The sequence below is a fragment of the Atractosteus spatula genome, chromosome 19 (assembly GCF_055471065.1).
Source record: "Atractosteus spatula isolate fAtrSpa1 chromosome 19, fAtrSpa1.hap1, whole genome shotgun sequence".
In the NCBI taxonomy this organism is placed as follows: domain Eukaryota; kingdom Metazoa; phylum Chordata; class Actinopteri; order Semionotiformes; family Lepisosteidae; genus Atractosteus; species Atractosteus spatula.
In genome coordinates, this window is record NC_142724.1 from 1,781,080 (window position 1) to 1,801,681 (window position 20,602).

The 20,602-nt window shown below is 47.8% G+C and overlaps 1 protein-coding gene across 1 annotated transcript; it reads left to right on the forward strand.

Annotated features, from left to right (window-relative positions):
• The first annotated feature begins 103 nt into the window (after positions 1-103).
• On the forward strand, positions 104-16,894 carry rab22a (RAB22A, member RAS oncogene family). Its single transcript, XM_088937518.1, has 7 exons — positions 104-403; positions 2,951-3,030; positions 3,256-3,337; positions 10,967-11,038; positions 11,437-11,543; positions 12,568-12,677; positions 13,631-16,894. The coding sequence occupies exons 1-7, from the start codon at positions 368-370 to the stop codon at positions 13,726-13,728; spliced, it is 585 nt and encodes a 194-aa protein (XP_088793644.1). The 5' UTR covers positions 104-367; the 3' UTR covers positions 13,729-16,894.
• Positions 16,895-20,602: the final 3,708 nt, after the last annotated feature.

Below are 20,602 nucleotides of genomic sequence, written 5' to 3' on the forward strand. Positions count from 1 at the left end.
TATTAAATATTCGGTTTTCGGAATTCGAAAACGATCACGCTGGACGAAAATAATAATGCTCATCATTGGGTTTTTTTTAAATAAAATTCCTCCCCGGTCATGTGACCGGGAGAGGGCTGTCCAAGATGGCGGCTGTCGCTAGAGTCTCAACCAACTCAAAGAAATCATTCGAGATCGAAACAACCGTAAAAGATGCTTTCTAGCTTGGCAACGTAAAGACCCTACATTGATTTTTTTGGTTTTATTTTTAATTTTTTCATCCCCCCTCCCCTAAACATTTTCAGCTGTGTCCTATCGGGTGGAGTCGGGATTGCATGTTTCATATCGTTGGAATGGTGATAAAGTTTTTATTCTTTCCGAGATCGATATGGCGCTGAGAGAGTTGAAAGTTTGCCTTCTTGGGGTAAGCAATGGATTTTCGGCATCTATTTGTACATCAGTTTGTTTAGATGTAATTGACAGGGGAATCTGACTCTTACCCTGCATTACCTAGGTAGCCGATAACTATTCGATACCCTGAACAGACAAGTGTGCCGTTCTGGCCATCAGATTTGATGTTATCTGAAATCCCACTTTTAAGCGTCTATGATTTAAAAGCTGATAAACACGTTAAGGACTGTTGAAGGAGTGCTGATAAACATTCCGGTTTGCTAGCTTTCGTGGGCATCAAATTAGGTCGTGCCCGCAGCTTTTCCACAGTCCATGAGAAACAACGTCTTGATATATTAACACACCTACTGTATAGAAGGCTCCACAGCCGAAACGTTGTGTCGCATTTCATTTCCTTTCAGCGGGGAATAAACCTTTACCTGTATCTCTGCAGCCTGCGCACGCTGACGCAGCTCCCCACCTGGACGTCTTGAAATGTTTACGTTCAAAACTAGCAGTCATATTTCAATTTTTAAAGCACGGCGTTGTCATGGAGGCAGGATTCTGGCTGCTTTACGTGGTCATTATTTCAGACTGGAGCACTATGTGGGTGAAGCCCAATAGCGGCGTGCCAGGCTGCTTTGATGGCAATATACAAGCCAGTCCTCATGCTTTTGTCTGGAATTCAGAATGGGGCTTCCTTTGTAGTGGGACATCCTCTTCAGAAGACTGCACTCTGAACAGCACGGGTGTGGAGTCCTGAGAGAGGCAGAAGCTCCGGCAGTGCTTTCTGGGTTCGCCGCCCCTGAGCAGATTTCAGTAGGAGTTTATCTCGTGGGGGTGGTTTAATTTTAGGGCTGGAAGGTGAACTGATTCATTCCATTCAGTGGTGTAAGTCTAAACACTGGGGCAAAGTGGCACAGACATGATTGTCATATAGTTGTACTTCAACATCTGCGTGTCATTTTGGAGTTGCCATCAGAGTTACGTGTGAGGTTGTATCGTCTTTATTCTTAACCTGACCTTCCAAAGCGTCAGCGTTCGTGTGCAAAAATAATTCCAGGGATGCCAGTCAGTAATTAGCTGGTGTGCTGTGGAATGCTGAATTCTACTTTCTTGTTCTCAAGTGTTTTGGCATTTTTAACTCTGCGGTTTTGACTTTGGAGGTGTGAATGTTTGTGAGGGGTTTCAGAAGCAGCTACAGAGTTGCTCGTAGTTCAGCTGCCTCTCTTGGCTGAATTGTATTTTTAGCTGGAGCTTCAGGGTGTAGAGAGGAAACTTCCCCCCCGCCTCTTCTCAGTGCATGTCAGTACAGGAAGTGCTAGAGACAGTGTCTGCTGTCTGGCCACCCTCTCAGTGTGGATGGAAAACCTGTAAGACTGCGTTTTAGGACCTCTGCTGAGATATATTTGGTTCAGTTGGAATCCCCCCACACATACACATCATTAGGACTTAATTAGTTGTTAACTGAAGAGCACCAGCAGTACTTGCAGGCGATTCCCTTCCATACAGACCAGGGTTGTCCATTCCTGTTGTAGTGCAGGGCTGGGGAAAGCAAATCCGTTGTCTTGTTTTTCCTGCCTTCAGCATGAAGTAAACCTTTACCTATTCCTTTGCTGCCTTTCGCAAGCTGATGCAGCTCCCCACTCTCATTTCTTCTAACAGCTGATGAATTATTTGATCAAAAACACCTTGCTGTGTCAAAGATCTGCGCTGGACGTCCAGTCTGCATGATGGAGGCCCAGCGTCCAGGGTGGCTCTGTCCCATAATTACTTAATTGAACTAATTGTAGCAAAGGTGGTCCAGTTAGACTGCCCATGAGCTTATTAAGGTTACGATTTCAAGGAGACTTCAGCCTGTCCAGCTTATTTAGTTTTTAATGGCTAATGGATCCTAGGATCTTGCTTGTCAAGGCAGAGTATCATCCTTGACATTCTGCCTCAGCTCTTGAATGGGTTTTAAACACTTCCACCTCACTTCTGCTTTCATGCTCTCTAGTTCAAGTTGCCCTGTTCATCCTGGGGAAATTCACTGGGCTGACTGTGTCAGTGCCTTCAGGACATCCCCGCATCCCTCCTGGTCCAGGGCAGCGTGGCTCGTGTCCTCAGGTGGAGAACTGCTCTCCTCCCCTCGCGCTGAGTGAAGTGGGCCGTGGGTGGTGACAGATCGGTGAATCCCCATGTGGTTCCTGCACCGGGGCCTGTGAGTGGGGAGCACACACAGCTTATTAAACACCAGCCCCCTCGTTTGAGCAGCGCTCTTTGATTTTTGTGTGTGATTTAAAAAATCATTCATGCGCGTATTCTTGCACTCGGACGTTATTTTTCATGCTGGACGCGTGCCTCCCATGTAGACGTTTGAGCAGGGAGCTGCGTCGGCATGCTTTGGCTGTCGAGGAACGGGCGAAGGGAAGTTCCCCGCTGGAGAGTGGACAGGTGAAATGGCTGTTGGGCGTCTCCAGGCGTGGTCACCCGAAAAGCCAAAACTTGGCGTTTCTTCGTTCTACCTTTCAGTGGGGAATTTACCTTCACCTTTTCCTTTACTCTGCTGACAGTTCGTTTGTTTCTGTTCCTGCTACAGGACACAGGGGTTGGAAAATCCAGCATTGTTTGGAGGTTTGTGGAGGACAGCTTTGACCCCAACATTAACCCGACCATTGGGTAAGTTGTTGACATCTGCTGTGGGACAAATCAACATGGCGCTTTCCAGTTGTTGTTTTTTTAAATGCCTTTCTTGTAGTTTAATCCCTTGCAATGCTGTTGTGCTGCTTCTTACTTTGAGAAGGTGTCAGAAATGTCCTTGCGATTGCCACTGGAAGTGCAGGAATGCAGGTGTGGCTGGGGAGGGGACGGGCCTGCGGTAAAGGCGCTGTGTGTGCTTTGCAGGGCGTCCTTTATGACGAAGACCGTCCAGTACCAGAACGAGCTTCACAAATTCCTGATCTGGGACACCGCGGGCCAGGAGAGGGTACGTACTGCATGGGTCCAGGTTACAGCAGCGCTCTCAGCGCCCGGCTGCAGAGGTCACGGTGTTGTGCAACAGCTTTTCATCTTATCTGAGCTCATCTCTGCGCGCGCCGGCTTCCTTCAACACTCCAGCTCTCTGTCAGCTGCTAGTCACCCGCCCTGCAGGAGCTTTGAGCGCTCGATCAGGAAATAGGTCAAATACACCAGATATGCATTTTGTTTTTGGTTCACGGCATTGAAGCAAAATAATAATAATAAACTTTATTTAGTATGTCGCCTTTAAAGGTGGCTTCTCAAAGCGCTTTACAGAATGAAAACAGCAACAATAAAAAACAACAACATATACACAATGAGAGGAGACAGTAGACGAGGGTACTGAATACAGTAGGAGCAGAGGGGTAAAGAACAGAACCAGTTGAGTAAAGACCCTTCTAAAGAAGAAGGTTTTGAGTCTGGGTTTGAAGGATTTTAAGCAGGGTGACTCTCTGATATCCTTGGGGAGAGAGTTCCAGAGAAGGCCCTGTCACCCATAGAGTGTAGACGGGCTTGGGGGACAGACAGGGGAGCAGAATTAGAGGAGCGAAGGTCACAACGTGGGGAGTAGGGCGATAGTAGCTCAGACAGGTACCGAGGTGCCAAGCCATGCAGAGCCGTGTAGGTGAGTCATCACGAAACTTGACAGGAAGCCTAAAAAGCCAAAAGGTAACTAAACTGACCAGTTTCACTTAGGATGTTGGAGAGGCATGGGAGGGCTAAGGCTTAATTTCTTCCCATATGTCTTGGAAAGTAGAAATATAATTTACACTTGAGAACTATTGTTTTTTTGCACTTTTGTGGCAAATAAATTGTTGTGGATGTAACTTCATTTTAGGCCACCCAGCTGTTTCTGCACACAGCTAGATTTTATTTACCAAATTTATTGAAACAATTTTGTTAACGGATTCATGTTGCGTTTAACGTATTATGTATCGTGTCTTTTTACCTGTCTGCAAGGTACGTTTCTCTCTAAAGTGAGCCAGAGGCAGATTGGAAGGGCTGGGTTTTACTGCCGTGTGGTGTGAAAGTGGTGTGTTAGCGCCCTCTACCCGTGGCACTGCGCTGTAGCACTGAGAGCTGGGCTCGCAGCTGGAGGCTGAATCTGGGCAAGGCTGCAGGTGTCACTGGAACAGGCTGAGAGACGAGAGAAACGTAGCAGAGAGGTGTTTTTGTGAACTCACAGTGAAGCACAAACTGGACCGCACAAGCACAAGCACAAGCAGCGCGGAAGTCCTTTTAAAAGGAAGGGCAGGAGGCACCTCCGTACACAAAGGCTTGCAACAAGCTCCGCGGCCACGCTGGTGAGGCCGGCAGCCTGTCTTTTTCCGGACGCGGCTGGATGAGATGCTGGGATCAAACAGCCAGGGTGGGCTGCCAGCCTCTTCTCATTGCTGACCGTGGTCTTCTGGAGGGACATGTTTAAAGAGCACTGAGATAATTTATTTTTATAAAGAGGGTTGAATCAAAGATCTGCCTTCTGTTCTACTCATTCTTCTCACCAGTAGTTCTTAAGTGTTTATCAACTGCACCATGGTATCAGGTATTTGTGAGCATATACAGTAAATAGCCAGGATTGAGGACTTTGTCTAAGAAGGAGGTCCTGGCCTTTTCAAAGCAGTCCGCCTTTGTGGCAGCTTGTATACAGGTATACTGCCCACACCACTCGGGAATGAGGAAGAAAAGAACCTGGATAGAGAAAACTAGATTACAAACAGTAAATCTTATTATATTACAAAAGTGTAGATAATAAATGACTTGGGAAAAACTCCAGCAGCTTCTGTAACCCCTGGTCTTGTCATCGTCCAGCGCCTGGTCAGTCACTGAGAGGGGCTGTGAGCTGTGGATCAAAGGGAAGTAAAAATAAACTTCTTCAGGAAAGCGCCGGCCGCAGCTGTATGAATCAACAGTTTGTGCTGACTCATCCCTTCTTTGCTGAGCCCGAGTAAAAGGTTTTTCAGCGCCCCCATGATTTATAATGGTTGGCGCTTAAGTACTGCCTTTAAAGTGGGTGTCGGAAATAGTTACTCTGTTGTTGTACGCGCAGCTGGTACCTTTGTGTCTTTGTCATTCATTTTTGTTTTGAAAAATAAAGATGATCGTTCATAGTCAGCCGTCAGAAGACGAGGGTCTCAAAGCACTGACGTGGTGTTGTGGTTAGCTTGCGGGATTAGCGAGGACTGAGCCCCGTTCCTGTCCGCCGCTGACAGCAGTGTTACCACCCTGTAGCCTGACCTCGTCGGACCTCAGTAGCTAAGCAGAGCTGGGCCCGGTCAGAGAGACCTCCAAAGGAAAACCAGGTTGCTGCTGTAAGTGGTGGTCGACCAGCAGGTGGCGATCTTCCCCCAGAACCAGAATTTCCAAACCAGTGCCCCAGAATAGTCTTTTGGAAGAGAGGTTAAACAGTGATCCTAACTAGTCGGGTGTTGAAAGATTTCCCTCGCACTCTTGGTAAGAGTAAAGGTGTTATTTCCAGCATTCTGGCTAAATTTCAGTCTGGTTTTGGATAAACTGGCTTACTAAAATTTACCTCTTGGTTCAGTTGGTGAAGCAGTTTCTCTTTCCTTGGCCTCATCTGCTGTTTAATGGGGCTTCTGGCTCAGGAGAGTGGATGAAATGCGGCCCCTCTTATGTGTGCAGCACCTGATGATCCTTTAGCGTGAACAAAACATATAAAAGTACTACAAACAGTACTGCTTCTGCTGTTGCTACTGTTGTTCTGCCAATTGAAAGCTTTTGTCATAGGTATTCGCTCAGACACGGGCATACAGATCTCCCAGTTGCCCAATGATCAGCCGACATCAACAACTGCCAGACAAGCAGCTTGTCTGTCTCTGGTGGTTTTGAAAGGTTAAGGAGATAATAGATCAAGGTGTGTGCGCATCACGATGCATTGCAACCAGGAACCCGTGTATCAGATTTCTCACTGCTAGTTTTTCAGGTCCGTGTCCCAGTTTGTGAGAACAGGCTTACCATGAGGCTATGGAAATTATGCATTTCACTTCTTTATGATTTACAGTGTTTACAATGCGCACACTTTCATGCAAAGCCCAAAAAAAGAAAACAAGGTCATGTTACTCATTTCAGGCTTGGCTGTGTGTTTTGTTTTTATATTAAAAAAAAGCTGAAAACTCCATTTCGTAATAAAAAACAGACTCCAGCTGTGAGCGGGGGGCCATGTGTTGTGTAGTGAAAGGAGGATGAGGTATTGAAGACAGGCTGCAGAACTGCTGTGTTCCCCCTGACAGTAGTACGATGGTTAACATACCACAGAGAGCATTCTCTGCTCGCGCGAGAATGCCTTTCCTTACATAGCAAGCAGCTCTTTTTGATCCAGCCTGCCTAATTCTGTCCTGGGAATCCTGAGGGGAGACCTGCCTGTTGAGACGGGAGGCCCAAGCAGCAAGTGTTTCTAGCTCCCCTGTGATCTGAGCAAGTGCGCGTTCCCTTTGCGTTGCCTGTCAGGGTCTGTGACATAGGGGGCGACAAAACGGAGAGGGTTGCACTGCGCGTGCTTTATGTACAACTAGAATTTCGCATTTGTATGAGCAGTATGTGCACGGTGAAGGTTTTTTTTATCTCTCCGAGCTTTCTTCACCTCCCCGTGTCAGTTTTCGTCTTTGTAACGCAAGAGAGAGAAACGCCGCCTGCGGAGCGCAGGGCAGGTCGCTCCAGCGTGCGAGAAGGAAAGGAGGCGAGCTCCTGCAGAGCTGCAGCCCGCTGTCGTCCCCCACTCTCCCCGCGTCTGCGGAGGCGTGAAGCCCGCTCTTCCCCGGGAGCCTCTGCCTGGCCAGCGCAGGGTGTTCCTCCCTGGCACGCCGGGGGGAAACTGACACAGCCTCCGCGAAATCTGCTGTTTCTGCGGGAAAAATGAATCAAGCTTGATTAATGAGGGAGCCAAAAGCGATGCTAGTGCTGGAGGAATCTGGGCTCAGATTTAAAGAGACCAGTCAGTTCCTGGTAAGGCTGTCGCTGGGCTTGGCAGTGGCTCTTCATTTCATCACTTCAATCACTTTCCATCCTACTGCCATCTTTCCGCTTTTCTGGCTCTTTTTTTTTCCTCCCTGGAACCCAGAGGACAGGCCGGCCTCTGTGTGTAGCGCTGATCCCACGGAGCTCGGAGAGAGGAAGCCGGGATGGCCGGTCTGTTCTGCTGGAGTCTCCCCCGCATGGGTGGGATTAATGGAATTGTGCAAGTGCGTTGCCCACTCTGGGACGTCGCCCACCTTGTCTTGCACGTCCAAGTGCTGAACCGGGAGAGAGTCCCAGTCCCAGTCCTGTCGGAACAGGAGAGGCCTCCTGTCTCCGGCCCCTTCTGCATGGCTTCTCCTGTCTTCATGCACGTGGAATTGACCCAGCTGGGGGAATGAAGAGATCTTTGCATTTGTATGCTGTTGAGACCTGGTGCCTGTCGTCATCAACAACAACAGTAGTTTGAAGTAGGTAGGAGATGCACTGTGGTAAAGCACACAAACCAGCAGGGATGAGATTAAAGCTCTGGAGCAACCAGCAACAACCACCCCCCTCACACACCACAGGGGATGATGCAGAGGGGGATAAGGAGCAGGAATGTTATCTCCCCCTGCCTTGCGCAGTGCGCTGTGTACCATACCTTACAGCGTGTTGGAAGCCCCAACAGACACTCGCTCCGTTTTCAGAGAAGAACCAGACTCCCGGTACATTCCTGAAATAACAGAAGGTCTTTCATGAGATGCCAGTCTCGTAATTCCGTAATTCATCTGAGCACGCTTTTGAAAAGGTTGGAAGGTTTTTCTAGCTCGTCGGGGGCCAGATGTTTGTGGTGCAGCTCGTGGGTGTGCGCGGAGAGCCAGCGGGGTGGCGGGAGGGGGAGTCTGGGGAGACCACACAGGTCTTGCTGCAATCCCTGCCTGGCTGTATCCCATTGTTGCAAATTAGCGGCTGTGCTCTCTGCAGCCCTGGTTCCCTGGCAGGTTCCTCTGATGGCTTCCATGTTTCTGTCAACACTTAATAAGCCCAAAGGTTCCTTAGGGGAACTAAGTGTTCCTGCGTTTGGCATTTTTTTTTTCTGTTTAGGTTTTGCCAAAAACGTTCTCATCAGATCGTGTACTCTTCCAGGGTTTCATACAACCCCAGTGATTGTCAGTCTGTTAGATTAGAGGTCCAGCATCACAAATCATTGGAAGGGACATGCTAGCTTTAAAAAGTTGAATACTTTCCGTCCTGCGTCTCCAAAATGATAGTTTTCAAATCGGAATTAAGTGTGCTTCTTCCACAAGGCTGCGGCGAAACACGGAATGTAATTTCCTGTTACCTGCCTGCTCCGCGCTGGGAGAATATCCTAGTCACCAGGAGGGTGCAGATCTCACCTGGTCTTGCTACAGGAGGGGCACACTCCCTCAGTCCAGCGCCTCTCGGGGGCAGAGATCTTGACACGGGACACTGCTCTCTGAATTGTTTTCCGTGCTTAGAATCATCGAGGCTCGAGGTGTCATGGATTCCTCTCATGGGTTTATTTGAGTGGAACGGAGACTGCCTCGCCCATGCATATTTTCAAGCATTTTCATGCAACTGAGACTGCCCTGCTGGGGACTATTTTTAAGTCTCGCCGAGAGGCTGGCCCTTTTAGAAGCCATCAGTTCAAGTTAGCGTCAGAGAAAGTAAGGGCTTTGTCTTTTTATTTCGTAATACAGTTGTGGGGGGGAATGCTGCACTAAAAGTCTACATTTATTTTTGAGAATGCAGCACTTAGCATGTTCATCTCCAAGGGAATCTTGCAAGGTGAAAATGTGCATTTACAGACGTATACAGGAAAATCTGGGCTGCCGGTGGAGGTCCGGGAAGCACAAATCGAGAGCCCTGCCCCACCTTCCCTGTGACCTCTGACCCCAGGCGGGGCAGCATGGCAGTGAGAGTGCTGACGGGGGGAAACCTTAACTGCGGAAATTGTTTACTTCGTTATCGTAAGCGGGGGGAGAAAAAAATCATCTTTGAAATGTGCATTTGATTTAGGAGTCTGAAACCTGGCATTCACTTAACTGCGTTGCTATTTTAAAGCCAGCCCAGCTGAAAGCTTTGGAAAATATTATAGGGAAAAAATAAAAAAAATCTTCCAAGAACTGGTGTAATTCGGGGCTGTATTTTTACACTCTGGGCATGGACAATTACACACAGGCTAGTTTTTATTACCGTCTTTAAAGCGACAGAGCAGAATGCTTTTTGACAAACTTGGATCCGAGCTAAATATCTGTAGTTCCATAAATACTGCATCTCCAAGCAAGTCTGACACTTTGCGCTCCTCTCTGTCGTAATTGGATCCACATGTGAGGCAGGCAGTACCACAGGCAGTCCCACACTACTTCCACCAAAGTGCTTGAAAGGTGAAATTTATTACAGGGAAAGAAACGGTAATTGGCATTCTGACCAGAAACAGTGAGCTCCTTGTGGCTTTTAATAGAATTTCTTTTTCTTAGCTGTGTCCTGCTGCAGCGTTTTGGTTTCAGTTGTTCCCTAATAAAACATCACACCAATCATCACAGTTGAATGCGGTTTTGTGTAGTCATTTATTTTGGAAGGGGTAGTCGGAGTTGCTCATCAAAAAAGATTCTCCTTGCTTTAAAAATTACTTTTTTTTTAGCTGATTTTTTTTCTGTCAGTCTTTTTTATTCTTTTTTAAACTAGAGCAATACTTACAGTTTTTATCTGTAAGCATCTGTCATTTAATAAAATGCCCAGTTCACAGCTATAAGAATTCAAGCTGTCAATGTTGTAAATCTTCTATTAATCTATTATTTTTTTATTGGTGCTTTAGTAATATTCTGTAGCCTAGATTTTTAAGAAGCTGTACATTATAAAGTAGTTTTAAAATGCCGATTTCTTTAGGCTTTTGTAGTATTCACTTTTAATATCCCTCCTGTGATATTTTATCAGTGCTTAATAACGCATTAACCAAGTATTAATTTACAGCTCCTTCACCTGAAGTGCCTTCTGGTCCCCTGGCTTATTTCAGGAGAGCCTTCAAGAGAAATGTTATTGCCTGAACCCTCCTCCTTGTGTATCCTCTGTCTGCTGCTACCTTTGGTTTCAGTGCTGGGACTGAGGCTGCAGGAGTCTTATGTGCTCAGGAAGAGGCTCCGTCTGGATTCGCTGCTGAATGCAGCTCAGATGTGCTGAAGGGGGTTGATGCTCATATGTTGGTCAGACGTCTGATTTTTCTTACTGACGGTTTAACACATCCTCTGTCCTTAGAGTCTGGGAGGTTGTTTTTGTTGGCGCACCTTGCTCATCTGGTTGTCAGCAGCCTGATGGCTGCAGAGCCCCATTGAGACTGGGCCTCACATGCCCTCCTGTGCCTCCCCATCCCCAACACAACTGGGCCGTTTCAGAAATCCCTGGATGCCCCCATGGTCTTAAGCCTCCTATGCTGAATCTGAAATAAAGGTCTGGGCTGAGTTTCCGAAGCCTTTTTAGAATGTTGAAGTTTTCTGTGAGATGCGAGAGGAGCTTTCTTGAGCTGTCCGGCACGTGGCGTGACGTCTGGTGTCCGCACCCCTCTTCCTCATGGTCGCCTTGGTGTACCGCGTTGCTAATGTTGGCCCTCTCTCTTTGTTCCCCTCAGTTCAGAGCCTTGGCGCCAATGTACTACCGGGGCTCTGCGGCGGCCATCATCGTCTATGACATCACTAAAGAGGTAACGCTTTCGAATTTCCCATCAGTCCCAGGTCTTTTTTTTCACGTGTCACGCGTCATGCACACCTGCAAGTTTTTTATGGCCTTTTTTTCCCCATTGCTGTCTCTTCGCTTACTCTCGGCCCACCCACCCACTTCTCCTGCAGGACTGGGCAGAAGGCAAAACAAGGCTCTTTCTGTGTGATTGTTTTTTCTAACACTGAAGCGTGAGATCCTTTAATGTAGTGAAATTCCACATTACCGTCTTGTGTGACGTGCGGGACCGAGCTTTGTGCGGGCCCGCGTGCCACACGCCTGCAGACCCGGCGCTGGGGCTGTGTCTAGCGTCCCTCCCGTGTGGTGCGAGCGTGCCCTCCGTGGGCGGGGCCAGGTGACCAGACGGCCTCTTCTGTGCCGCAGGAGTCCTTCCAGACGCTGAAGAACTGGGTGAAGGAGCTGCGGCAGCACGGCCCCCCGAACATCGTGGTGGCCATCGCGGGGAACAAGTGCGACCTCACCGACGCCAGGTAAGGAACCCCCCCCGTTTCTCTTTCAGGCTCTTCCTCTCCGCCCCCGAACCACAGCTCCTGACCCCAGCTGGGTTCAGGCGAATACCAAGCGCCTTGGGGTATTTCCGAGTCCACTGCTTACTCATTTGTCTAAATATGCTGCTGTTGTCAGGTGCTCAGAAAGTTATTTAGGGTACTTTCTGGCCTCATCCATAGAATAAGCCACAGCTCCTTAAATGCCCTTAATAAATTCTGCTTGCTAGGGGCTTCCTTCTAACAGTGGGCTGCAAGCTGGGCATATAGTTATTCTCTGATCCCGCTTGGGTGGGGCTGACCTGCTTGAGCCCCAGGCTCGGCTCCGGCTGGGTCCCTGGCCAGTTCCTCCTCTTCTGGGGTCTGACCTCCTCGTCCCAGTGTGCCCTCCCATCTCTTTTGCTGTCTCTGAGCTATTCCGCAGCATCAGGGGTCTGGAGACCCGTGGGTGCCGCGCCTCACCGCGCCTCACCGGGCGCTCAGGGAAGAATAGAGCACTGGGGCTATACTGTCCTTTCGTGGGCTCCGGAAACAAAAGTGAGGAGTTTGCCGGTTTGCCCTTTCTGTTTCTTATGCATATATTACGCACAGGTCAGATGGATCGGTGGTTAGGCTTTTGCACCGAGTTATTATTGATGAGGTTTAGATATTCCTTCTTTTTTTTTTCCCCCTGCCAACCCCTTTACACCCGCAGCGTGTTGACTGTCCCGGCTGCTCCGGCTCGCCGATCGTCCGCCGGCTCCCTTTGTTCTGTCAGGGTTGCCTTTCTCACAGGCCTGTTTGGGGGGGGGGGGGGCACGTGGGGCGTAGCGGCTGCCTGCAGTCCACTTGGCTTCGTCAGGCGCTCCAGCTGGGAGCTTGGAGAGGGCGGGAGCAGGAAGCCCCTGGGTTTTGGACGGGGGCAGGGCTGCGGGCAGCAGGGGTGGGGTGCAGGCAGAGGAGTGCGCGGGAAACCGTGGGCCGGTCTTGTCTCTCTCTGCATCTGTTGTCTTTCACTCTCTCTTCTCAGAGAAGTCCCAGAAAAGGAAGCCAAGGACTACGCTGACTCCATTCATGCCATCTTTGTGGAAACCAGTGCCAAAAACGCCATTAACATTAACGAGCTCTTTATAGAGATAAGTAAGTACTGCCTAGGGGGATTAAAACCCATTTTGTTCTCGCCAACCCTGCAAACAAAATCATACTGAAGATGAGGCTCTAGATACTTGTTTTTATTTATTTATTTCATAATTAATCCCTCTGAGGCCAGCAGCGCCGCAGCTGTGCTGGTGAGATTACACTCCCTGTGCTGTGCGCTGGCAGGCTGTCAGAGGCAAGCCTACACCCACCCACCCTGTATACGTTACACTGCGAGCTGAGGAACAGATCTGTTACCCTGCTAACGGGCTGCCAGCTGGAGCATCTAGTTACCCTCACGCTGTTTTTAAAGTGAAACGAAATGCCTCGTTATCCCTCTCCTCAGCCTTCGGGGTGCTTGCTTTGACCCAGTACGCCGTGCCAGTCTTGTGTCACTGCAGCCTTGGACTGTCCCTGCCCAGTCTGCCCCCAGTGATTAGTGGGATTCTTCTAATGAATGCTCGCTCTTAGCATTTGGTGCACAGCTACGCTCAGCGTGAACCTTCTTCTGATCCACTTTGTTGAGATTTTTAAAAATGTTATGCTAAAAGCTGGGATCACCGGGCATGCTCGGCGTCAAGGGGCTTGGCCAACCCGTGTGCTGCCTGTCCAGTGTCCTCACCATCCTCCCAGGACCAGCTGAGATGTGCTTTAGAAAGGCGTTGTTTACCGTGGAGCATCCCTAGGGTGGCGGGGAGCCCGCTGATTCCAGTGTGGTAGTGCGGAAGGAAAATTCGGGGGAGAGGGGGGAGCTAGTATTTCATCTTTCCCCTGTTTGGATGGTTGGGTTCCGGTCTAGAAAAACACAGGCAGTAAAGACGCTTTTATAAGACAGCAGCCCGCTCACCGCTGAAAGGCTTCAGGGAGTCTGCTCTCAGGTCTGGCTTCTTATGTGCTAGTACTTGTAAATGCCACTGCCTGTTTGATAATTATCCTTTCTTTCCGATCCTCTTCAGGTCAGAGGATCCCTGCGACTGATCCCAGCATGGGGGCAGCCGGGAAAGGCTTTAAACTTCGGAGGCAGGCGTCGGAGTCTCGCCGCAGTTGCTGCTGATGCAGTGAGGGGCCCTGGGATTCGCCCCTCTGTGGGGATTGGGAGCTGGGGGGAGGGGGGGGGGGGGAGAGTGTGTCCCCAGGGCGTGTCCATTGAGAGGTTCCACACAACGCACAGACAAGCCGAGCCTCAGCCAAGCAAGCCCAGGAGGTGAAGAACACAGAGGGACACAGGAACTGCTGTGCGTTTCTGTTTCACTGTAGTCCTGCAGAAGGGAGTCCTTACCTTTTGCTGTCCCACCTACCACTTCACATCTGGAGGCACGAGCAGGATATGACAAACGGCAGCCCTCACCCCCGTCTGCCCCCGAGATCTGTCCAGAGTGCTCGCGTGGTCCTGCCCGCACTGGGCCTTCCAGAAACCGAGGAAGCAATGAGGCCTTCCTAGCCTGTAAAACCACAAATCTCGTTTTATTGTGCTTATAGAGTTTAAAAAATGGAACTCTAATGTGGATTTTTTTTTCTTCTGCTGTTACCATTCAGCTCAGAGAAACTGAAGTCTTGGCAGCAGGGGATGGTCTGGTTTTCGAAGCACTTTTCACCCATGAGCTGTGCTGCTTTCTTCTGCTGGCTTAATTAGAAGAAAGCAAGATGACTGTGGATTATTGAAGTGTGCCAAAACTCCCTTCCCCTTTTAATTTTCCACCTGTAAATCTTCTGGGTTTCTTTTCCACAAGAAGCTGTGATTAGGCCTGCATGAATTGCTCCTGCATGCAAGTGTCACGGTATGGCAAAGTACTTTTGGGGAAAAGAGACTAATTTAATGGCTAATTAAAAAAATCCTCTGACTGACCCGCCCACCTCCCGCCCTCAGAAGCGCGCCGTGCTCTGCAAGGGTGCAGACAGGAAGCTGGGAGTGGAGGCATGGCAGTGTAGCAGCTGAGCGCCCTCATGGTGTAGCAGGCGGCTGACGTGATGTCACTGGGGGCGTGGCTTGCATCACCCATGGTTACAGCAGAAGAACTTCCCTGGAAATACTGGTTGAGCCATGAGGGCAGGGGGTGGACTTCAGCACTGAATTGTGAAGGACTGGAAGATGGAATTCCCACTGAGAAGGGAATTCGTTTATAATTGTGTACTGTCAAGGGGAGCCGGCGTGGGGCGTTCAAACATGAAAAGGCCGGAGTGTGACCGGATCGTCCTTTCTTTTGTATTTTGGTGTGGCCGTCCGATATTCCCTCTTGTTGTCAGCTTGGTGGCCCGATGGCTCGTGGTCAGGCCGGGTCTCTCCATGTGCTCGGGACAAGAGAGATTTTTTTTAAAAATGGGAACCGCTAATAAGACTTTACCTCTGTATTTACAACTCCTGTCTGCTGGTCTCCCTGCCCCCAGGACCCGCCTCTTTATGAGGCTCTGCTGGATTAAGTGACCGGATTGGGAACAGGCCAATAGGAAGGGCTCACTGCTCCCACCAGTGGGCCTGTCTCTAACGCTGTTCCCTGCTCACAGTCATGCTCACTCGTGCTCACTGGGCCACTGGCCTGCCAGGCATGGCGTGTCTCACTGGACTCAATTGCTTTCGCCACAGAGTTTAGCTCTGAACCTTCACTGAACCAAATTCAACATAATTAGCTAGAAGTACTCAAACGAGCTGGGTGTAGACGAGCTGAATGGCCTGCTCTCGTTTGCGACCTTTCTGAGCTCCGATGAGAACTGATCATGAGAGAAGCACATCAGCGTCAAGGAGAAACCAGGATTTCAAGCTGATACATGGCTGTTTTAGGTCAGTAGGTACATTTATTCTGCTGTCGCAACAACTGAAAAGGTTTCCGTACAGTTGGCTGGTGTTTTTGCGTGATGTACTTACAAGGACACTTTGGAAACATCTTGAGTTTGTCTTCTTTTAAGAGAAACCAGAACTGGAACTGATGACCGTGGAGCGGCGGTCTGGCTGCCAGAGCCGAGCTTGTAAGGCGGCTGAGGAGACTGGCGGCGGCCATGTGTGCGACACAGGTTCTGTTCCAGCGGTTGGAATGTTTTCCTCATTTTGGTTTTACTAGTCGGCAAACGAGGAAATTCTGCGAATGGATTACCCCGCTGCGGTCCAGCCAGCCAGCAGCCAACCCTTTTTACATTGTGTCAGTCATGCTAATGTTTTTAAAAGGCCTGTTTCAGCTCTGCGGTGTTCGCTGGCAGAGGTCCTCTCTGGCCCCTCGCGGGTCTTTTTGTTCACCTCAAACAGGAGAAATGCATTTAGAGGGCTTCTGCCGGTTTCTTAATTGTCCTATAAACCTCTTTCTTATTCTTTTACAGAATAAGTCAATTCCCCTCCAGCTCCAAACTGATTTTACGAGCTGGACGGGGATGAAAAGCAAAGTACGGTATCTGGAAAGTAGAAAACGTGTTTCGGGAAGAATCCAGCCAGTTTTTCAAATCACCTGCTGCACCCACGCTTTCTCCTGCTGTTAGGAGGTTTCAGAGGCTCCTGCAATATGAATTCCGCCCTTTTTTCTGGTACACCTGTGGTTACAAATGACCTGTCCATCCGTCCGTTTTCTAACCTTTTCGTCCAAGTCAGGGCTGCAGGGGAGCCGGAGTCTATCCCAGCAAGCAGCGGCTACAGGGCAAGGGACAGCCTGAATGGGACGCCAGTCCTGCGCAGGCTAAAACATTGATGAAAAAATAGTTTTAATCTCATACCTTAATTTGTTTTACAGTCATACCTATCCCTTAACATGCAGTACACTGTTCATATCACTTGAAAGCCTTTTTAAGCAAGTTTCTGAGACCGCAGGGACGCCTGCCTGTTGCCCCCTCCAGCTCTGCGTGAATAAATGGAAAGGTGGCTGGATGACAAAAGCTGAAGTTACGCCTGTGAGCTGGTTACTCTTTTTAAACCAGTGGCGTGTCTATCCCAGCTCTTCCTACAGCTCTTCCTGTAGTGTTCCCTGTATCCAAGTGCCGGAGCTCTTATCCCTAAGGAGATGCCTTTCGCTTTGTTGGTGTTGAGGTGGTTTTTCATGCCTCGTTTTAGACTGGAGGCCAATGGCTGTTTGCCGGAGTTTAGCACTGAGCTGTTGCACTGTTTTCTTGTGAAACAAGCTTTTGATTATTACAGATTAGGACATGCTAGAGAATATTAACGGAAAAAGCCCTGCATTTATAACCCTCCATATCGGTGAGAAGCTCTGCAGCAAAACTGGATTTTCATCTTTTCAGCAAAAAAACCCCATTCAAAAATAAGAAAATACAAGCGCAAGAGCCCTATAACACAATGATCTTGTTTCTGATGCTGTGTGGTGCTTCTTAATTAGTTTTGTAATCACTTAAATAGGATAAAAGAAATGTCTTTTGGGCATTTCTCAAGCAAGGTTAGTTTTAAGAGATGTTTTTGTTGCTCTGCAGCAAGTGGGGACAGGGGACACTTTTACTTGGAAAGTGGAAATTAAAGAATTGATCCACAAAAACGCTCACATGTTTTTCAGTGGTGGAGTCATTCTTGCCTTAAATCAGATGCATCTTTGGTCAACAATGCAGTCTGGCAAAGTATGACCTCCATCTGACCTCCACCTTTCAGCTGAGCTGTTTGATCTTTTCTTCTGGCCTACTTTTGCTGAATGGCTTTTATTGTTGTTGTTGCTCTGTTAATGAGAGCAAAGGGAGAGTAATTGAATATCTATCGATTTTCAATATAATGCGTTTCCTTAGATGCCGAATGCTGTTTTGAACGGGAAATGTTATCAATTGGATCTGACGTAGTAATCAGGTCATTAATTTTAACACTAAAGCAACCCAAACCACCAATTTTTCCACCTGTATACATTTCTCACAGAAACTGAAACTGCATTGAAGCGCAGTAGCCATACCTCGTGTGGAGCTGATGTTAGACACTGCTTCAACTTCTGCTTTTTTGTCAATGCAATTTTATTTTATTTACAGGCAGAAACCAGAAAGGAGCTCTTGTTTTGGCTCAGTGGTTCAGACAAGCATGTGTAGGCAGGATGACAGGCCCTTGTGCTCCTGAAGAGAAGTGTGTGCCTCCAGCCTCTACTGTCTTTTCAGGAAAGAAAACTACCCAGTAGAGTTTCAGATTGTTTAAATGTTTTTTTATGTGACTTTTTTATTTGCATGTTGCACACAGATGGACCAACCCATTTTTCAAAGGGACTCTTTAGTGAAGCTGTAAGTCATTTTTAATGTCTGGACATAAGCCACCTATGCTTTTTGAGTGGCAGTTTGTGGCTTTTGGTTTCGCACTGTGTGATTTTGTGTAAAACTTTATTTTAAAGTCGTGAGTGTGCAGTGGTATCTTGCATTCGTGTTTTGACCTTTGAGCGCCTCAGCAGTGCAGATTGTTCCTTGATTAGAAAGTGTAGAGATGTGTTTTAATGGGCCATGGTGAAGATGAGAGGTCTCCGAAGGTAATGCAGTTGACTCCAAGCAGGATTCCAAGGAGTGCTGCTTTTTTTATCAGCAGCACGTTAGAGCCACATTTTTAAGACACTGGCACAACAGCAGGACTTTGCTCCTAACCCAGAGCAAGGTCTGATTTAAGTACAAACTAGTCCGGTGAGAGTCAGTCTTCCCTGTACGGTACGTCAGCTTTCAGTCAAAAATGCTTCTCTGCTTAAGTTATTTGTGGATTTCAGACTGGTTATTTATTCAGTCACACCAGGGCACGCACACTGAGGAGCGAAATATTATAATGATTTTAATTGCTCCATGAACAGTTATCTTCTTTCGGCTGAGCTTTCTGAAGTGCTACATTTAAAACATTTCCCTAAATAGTTCAAGGTGCAAGCAAGAGATTTAATATAGGTGTGGAAAAGAGACATTTTTTTTCAGTGGAATACAAATTTGGTGTTATAAATAGGCTTTATTTGTAGTGAAAATGTTACCACTTCAGTTAAAAGGTTTGTTAGTGATTCTGCCTGACTGCAGAACGATGTCCCTTGATATTGCTGTGTTGGAAAGTGCTTTAAAGTCAAAGCCTTCTGTTTTGTACATACTCGGTTCCTTATTTTTTGGTCCAGTTGTCTGTGAATCATCGCTTACTTTGTTGGTAAGGTGTAGCAAGTTTGCAGTAAAGCACTGCTGTCTAGTTTGTTCTGCTGGGGCTGTGTGAGAATCGTTAAGCGGTGGGAAGGACGGTAGAGCTCCTGCCTCAGTGATCACCAGCTTTCAGCCATCAGAACCAACCTGCTTTCAAAAGGCTGCCTTCCGCTACGGACCAAACCTTTCATCAGCGTGTTAAAATAGTGCAGTGTGTTGAGGAACGATAAAAGATGCACATCCGAGTCTTCATTCTTTTGGAATTTGAGCCTGGACGTGCTCTTTTCCGTGTTGCCTTTGGGAAGGGCGAGGCGGCTCTGCATCGGTGAACTGTTGTTTGAGCACTGTGGTACGACAGCGTGTGTGCTTCGCTCACGTTTGCGGTAGTGATGCTAACAGGTCTGGTGCCTTCATATCGTAGCTGCTGTACAATATTTAACCGCTTGTATCAGGCGCAGTAACGCATTGGCTTAGCTTCTGTGCATGAAATGTGATGCTTTTGCTTTGCAATATGTAGTGTTTTTTTTGTGTGAAGGAGATAGCCAGTCATAAACATAAACAATGTTGAAGAAATCTCTTGAAGTTCCTTATCTTGGGCTGGTCCCGAGACAGTGTAGCAATTCCCTTATAATTATATAATGTTTTAATGTAGATACCATGCAAACATATATATATAAATACGTGAATACCCTAATATAGTTTTGGAAGGTTAGCTAAGTCATGTCATTATTTACTATGAGTTGTTTGCAAAGGCACCACCCAAAAAATACTTCATCTATAATTTGTCATATTGAGCTTTAATATTTTCATATCGATTGTACAAATAAAAATGCTTGAAATCACTTTACTATGTATTTCTGAATGTGCAAAAGGGAAATGTCAAGCTGTTTACTAATAAAAACATTTATTAAAGAACACAACGTCTGGTCAGTGCCATCTGTTCCAATGCAGAAACGTTTCAGATTGGAATTTGTTTTTTTTAGTACCCTCTGACAAGATGTCCATGCTTCCCACAAAGTCATCAGATCTACAGTTTTTGTTGAAGCCTGTGAAAAGGTTTAAATCCAGATTTGGTACAGATGTACAAAGAGATCTTTACCCAGCAAAACAATGACTGTCAGTGCGAACAATCAGTATACCCCACCCCTGATCAACCCACATATACAGTTTTGATTTATACACGTACAAAAATTTGAAAAAGTCACCATGAGTCCAAATACCGTCGCATTAAAGTTTTTAAATCCCAATCCCAAGAGCAAGAGGTTAGAAGGTATGCAAATAATTGATCTGAAAAGGTTGAAGTTTTATCTCAACTCTTCCACATGACGGCCAGGGGATCTTTCTGCGGAATGCTCCCCCGCTGGGGGAGCTGGGACTTCTCACGGGCAGCAGGAGGATGAAGTTACGGTGACATCAGTGAGATTGAGAGCCAGCAGCTTCCATCTCTATATATGTCATACCGGAGGTATGTGCCTCCCAGCCCCTGGGGCTCCCCGCTCAACGCTGGCCTTTAAATTGTGCTGAGCAGGCCAGAGTCCTGCCGCCCTGACCTTTCACCCCTTCTGACGGGCACTACACCCACCGGCAGAGCGACGCGGACCCTGCGCTACACCACAGCTGAAACGGAGGAGCGTCCGTACTTTTCTTTTGCATCGGTAAAACGTGTGCAATGGGAGACCCGCAGCTCGTGGAAAACAAAACAAACAAACCCGAAACGGATCACACCATCTCTGTACTCCCTCAAGATAGGTAAAACACTCCTGAAGCTCACAAAACTTAACACAGGAGCGGCTCAGGTGCGCTGTAAACACTGTTCTTAACCCTGAAGCTGTACAATGGGCCCCCGATGCAAAATATATATTTTTTTGGTCATTATTTTTTAA

What these genes read in the sequence shown, in the direction of transcription:
- rab22a (XM_088937518.1), top strand. Translation starts at nt 368, where the DNA reads ATGGCGCTGAGAGAGTTGAAAGTTTGCCTTCTTGGG. An exon ending in TGAAAGTTTGCCTTCTTGGG is followed by an intron (nt 404 to 2,950) that starts GTAAGCAATGGA and finishes TTCCTGCTACAG; the next exon opens with GACACAGGGGTTGGAAAATC. An exon ending in TCTATGACATCACTAAAGAG is followed by an intron (nt 11,039 to 11,436) that starts GTAACGCTTTCG and finishes TCTGTGCCGCAG; the next exon opens with GAGTCCTTCCAGACGCTGAA.